Source organism: Macrobrachium rosenbergii, chromosome 54 (genome assembly GCF_040412425.1).
Source record: "Macrobrachium rosenbergii isolate ZJJX-2024 chromosome 54, ASM4041242v1, whole genome shotgun sequence".
Taxonomy (NCBI): domain Eukaryota; kingdom Metazoa; phylum Arthropoda; class Malacostraca; order Decapoda; family Palaemonidae; genus Macrobrachium; species Macrobrachium rosenbergii.
The window spans coordinates 25,505,698-25,510,697 of record NC_089794.1 but is presented as its reverse complement, the minus strand read 5'-3'; the positions used below and the strand labels follow the sequence as shown (position 1 = coordinate 25,510,697).

At 32.5% G+C, this 5,000-nt stretch overlaps 1 protein-coding gene across 1 annotated transcript in view; it reads left to right on the top strand.

Annotated features, from left to right (window-relative positions):
* The window catches only part of LOC136834614 (sialin-like), a 114,136-nt gene that overhangs the window by 6,157 nt on the left and 102,979 nt on the right, over positions 1-5,000 (top strand). The window contains 2 exon segments of the mRNA XM_067097193.1: positions 2,633-2,704; positions 4,165-4,361. Of these exon segments, the coding sequence (XP_066953294.1) occupies positions 2,638-2,704; positions 4,165-4,361 (264 nt within the window). The 5' untranslated portion in view covers positions 2,633-2,637.

Below are 5,000 nucleotides of genomic sequence, written 5' to 3'. Positions count from 1 at the left end.
GTTGTAAACACATTTGTTAGATGTGTCACAAAGGAGAGTCTGGGAAAGATTATACATATGTAAATGTACATATTTTTCTCAAATTCAAATTCAGTTTTTGAAAGTTCAAGAGCTTTGTGCATAAGAGGAGACGACTGCTTTATCTTATCTGCGCTTGTAACTTATCACTTATTTCCAGTGAATCGCTTTTATCAGTATTCCCAGATTGAATAAACAACGTGTTTCATTGCCAAAGTTCGATTAATAAGGGTAAAAAAATGATGATAAGCTCATACTTAACATTCATTTGAATTTACTAACTAATGATATACCTAAACTTGTTTTAATGAAGGTTACTAACATCTAGTATACATAATGCCAAGTAATTTTTTTGCATTAGAAATATTTGAAGGCCCTAGATACGAAAGCGAGAGAGAGAGAGAGGGGGTGGCAGAGAGAGAGAGAGAGAGAGAGAGAGAGAGAGAGAGAGAGAGAGAGAGAGAGAGAGAGAGAGAGAGAGAGGGTGGCAGAGAGAGAGAGAGAGAGAGAGAGAGAGAGAGAGGGTGGGACAGAGAGAGAGAGAGAGGAGAGAGAGAGAGAGAGAGAGAGAGAGAGAGAGAGAGAGAGAGGAGAGAGACAGAGAGAGAGAGAGAGAGAGAGAGAGAGAGAGGGAGAGAGAGAGAGAGAGAGAGAGAGAGAGAGAGAGAGAGAGAGAGAGAGGGGGGCAATCTGCTTTCGAAGACAGCAGGCCAAGGAGAGATAGAGAGAATTACATTTTCAATAATGAAGTTAAAAAAAATTTCCATAATTTATTATTATTATTATTATTATTATTATTATTATTATTATTATTATTATTATTATTATTATTATTACCAAATTCAATTCAACTGCCATTTTATACCGAATAGAACATCAGTTTTGAGAAAAACTAAACAAAAAATAACCTAGCTTAACAAACTGTAAATAAAATCATTACATCAGTCACTCTATGACTTTAATATGCAATCATAAAACGCATTGCATTCATCATTCTGATGAAAGCCATCATCACTTATCTCTCAACATATATAAACCTCAAATAATCATAAATGCAGATATGGCGGTTGGCTAATATATATGTGCCCAATATTTCTGCGACCACAAGTTTTATTGCGAGAGAAATATCAGTTGTAATTTGCCTACCAGGTAATCTGGACACGTTTGCCTAAAACCAGGACTATCTGCAACAATCTGCTGAGAAAAAACGAGACTAGTTTTCCTTGCCCCATTGAAATGGCAAATGGACTACAGTATTGCAAAATTTCAAAACTGCACCAACTTGTGTATTAGTGAGAAAATGGTAGATACTCAATTTCTTGCCTTACTATTGATTTTGCCGATACAGCAAATGGAACCCCCTAAATACTCGTGGAAAGCATTGATGAATCGTTCTGAAACTGCACCAACATGTGTATTAGTGTTACACTAGCCCAATAGGTGGCATATCTCAATTTCGAAAATTTTGCAGATACTGCAGTTTTCCATTCTAGGGCAGTTATTAGGTGTGTGATGGTACTTCTCGTCGAGTGTAATATAATATATTGTGTATCTACTTTGAATATATTTTCACTTCGTAAGACAGGTATATGATTGCTTAATAGACCTGTAATAAAGAATTGCTTTATAGATAAGTAAATTAGGTTAACAATACTTTATGTGAATAGTTTAAACCTGAGCAGTTTGAAATGGCTTCTTCAGAATCACTCTGTTACTGTCAGATCTAACTTGGCCGGTGGAGTTCATAGGTCTTTACGTATTAATTATATCAGTCTTTCATAATTTTAATTTTGTTTGCGTGCTAGACATATATAGCTATATATATTTACTGCTATATATACAGATAGAAATGTAGATAGATTTAAATAGATAGTGTACATAAGATTTTGGCATACCTCATTAACTGGTAAAAGACCACTTAACCAGTTAATCTTCTCCCATATGAACTCAGGTAATTTTTGAATGGCTGTCTCATGCTTTATCTTTATTACCTGTCAAAGAACTAATAGGAATATGAAGATAAGCATGAGGTATAAAGGGGATTAGGCTGATAAGGCTAACAAAGAATGAATTCACTCATGTACAAAAAATAAACAATAAAAAGTTAAAATTCTAGCATCATGAACAAACGGACTCTTATCAAATTGCTTAACCTTAGATTTGTGTTGTCAATGTTTTTCATCTCTCTCTCTCTCTCTCTCTCTCTCTCTCTCTCTCTCTCTCTCTCTCTCTCTCTGTCAGGGCTGGTAAGATAGTAAATTGAGCTGTAAAAAAATTGCGATACAATGAAAGTAACAAAACCTTTATTATACAAAAACTCTCTCTCTCTCTCTCTCTCTCTCTCTCTCTCTCTCTCTCTCTCTCTCTCTCTCTCTCTCTCTCTCTCTTTTTCATATGTCAGGACCGGCAAGAAGAGCATATTGGACTGTAGAAAAGTTATCAGAACTTAAATTAACTTATCATACTTAGTAATATTAATTCAATTTACTTTTCAACATTAGAATTAAAGGAGCAGCTGACTTGAATTAGGAATTTAACCCTTTCCCATTCTTTCCCAGAAAATATCATTCTTTAGGCTATCATTCTAATCTTCTTAAAATTTCCTTCCTAACAGTGCCCATGGCCTCTCCTAGTATCGTGGTGGATGAGCCGGAGGAGTCTACACCTTTGCTGAGAAGACAAGAAGGTAATTAAAAAAAAACGATGTCATTAGAATAGGAAATGGATTTCGTATGTATTTCCTGTTATGTCACTGGATGTTGTGTTTAGTTTGTCAGGTTATATATATATATATATATTATATATATATATATATATATATATATATATATATATATATATATATATATATATATATATATATATATATATATATATATATATATATATATATATATATATATATATATATATATATATATATATATATATATATATATATATATATATATATATATATATATATATATATATATATATATATATATATATATGTATATATATATATATATATATATATATATATATATATATACATATATTTATGTATGTCTGTATATATGTATATGTATATATATATATTCATATATCCATGCATATATATACAGTATGTATATATATGCATATATGTATATGTATATAATACATCGTTTACTTTAGACGTCGACGAACTTGATATAATATTGTGATGACAAGCTTTAAAAATTGAAATAGGTCATTTGGCCTAAACTCGGTATTCAATTCAACATGTTGTACCCAGACCAAATTGTAAACAGTGGCTGACAAGCAAGCTGAACCAACCAGATAGACCGAATTACGGGCCCACAAGTCCAAAGCTTTGGTGGAAAGAACCTGAAGTATATATTGACACTAGATATAATTTGGCCTTATTTTGACCTATTCACCCAAGAAATTGACTTAAATATTTCAACGTTACTTCTAAATACGAATTGAGAGGACCTACCTGTCTTAGCTTTAATATCTGCAAATAAAACGGTATTTTCGCTAAACAGAAAAGCTGTTAAGATTTTTCTCAAGATATGCTTTAAGTGACCTTTTAGTGAATAATGGTTTCTTCGGTGTGTAGCTAATGAATGGCGTAGATTTTAGATTACAAAATAGCACCCATTCATTATATTGTAAAAGTTAGGTACTGGAAGACCACAAAAATACATAAGAAAGAACGAATCGTTCAAACAGCCAATATTCACTTTTAAACCAGTGTAACTACGGATAGCCAGGTTACAGAGTTAACACCCAACCAAGCATACTGAGAGAGAGAGAGAGAGAGAGAGAGAGAATTATTATTTGAACAGACCTGGTAAGGACGAAATGTGGTGTAAATGAGAGAGAGAGAGAGAGAGAGAGAGAGAGAGAGATTATTGATAATTGAACAGACCTAGTAAGGATGACATGTGGTATAAATGAGAGAGAGAGAGAGAGAGAGAGAGAGAGAGAGAGAGAGAGAGAGATAATCTCTCAAATTTGGACCGCAAAATTAAGTGACTCTCCTTCCATCCATTCTCTGTATTTCGTTTCTGAGTTAAGCTAATTCTATTTTCAAATGCCATTGCTTCAGCCCAAAGGCCCTTTCTAATCCCCTATAATACAATATGTTCACTAATACTAACCCACTTTCCATTCCAGAACCCTCGAAATGTAAATGGGGCGCGAGACACACCCTAGCACTCTTTGGGTTCTTGGGCATCACTGTGGAGTATTGCCAAAGGGTGTGTCCCTCTGTTGTCATTGTGTTTATAGTCAACCATGCGAATGAAACTCACCCGGTCAATCAGACCACAGTTTGTCCGGCTGAGAAGGCGAATCGTCTTACGCTGTTTGAGGTGAGGAGTCAAATGCACCAGGTTCTTTGTAGGTGTCTAATTAAGGGAAATTTAGTTTTTCAAGGTTTTTTATACATTTTTTTTGATTTTTATTATTTGTATGTTGTTAAATATAGTTTGAAATTTCCTGAAAGTGCACCAGGTTCTTGGTAGGTGTTTAAAGGAAAACTTAGTTTCCTGAGATTTTTTTTATATTTAATTTTTATTATTATTTATATCATGATGTTGAAACGTAGTTTAAAATTTCTTCAGAATGCACCACGTTCTTGGTAGGTGTTCAACTAAAGGAAATTTAGTTTTTTGTCTTTATTAGTTTTATTTTTATTTTCATCGTTATACCATCTTATAAAATATAGTTTAAAATATCATCTTTAAAATACACTTAGCTCTTGGTAGGTGTTTAATTAAACAAAATTTTGAGTTTTTAAGGAATTTTATTAAATTTCTTTTGATTTTCATCGTTATTTATATCATGTTATGAACACTAGTTTTAAGATTTCTTGATTATTGTTCATAAAATGTAGTATTATTAATATCAGAATTTTGTAAAATTATGGGTTTTGTGAATGGGGCTGTATTTAAAATTGCTTGATTTTGTGGTTATATAATGTATACACGTATGTATGTGTATTATTTTTC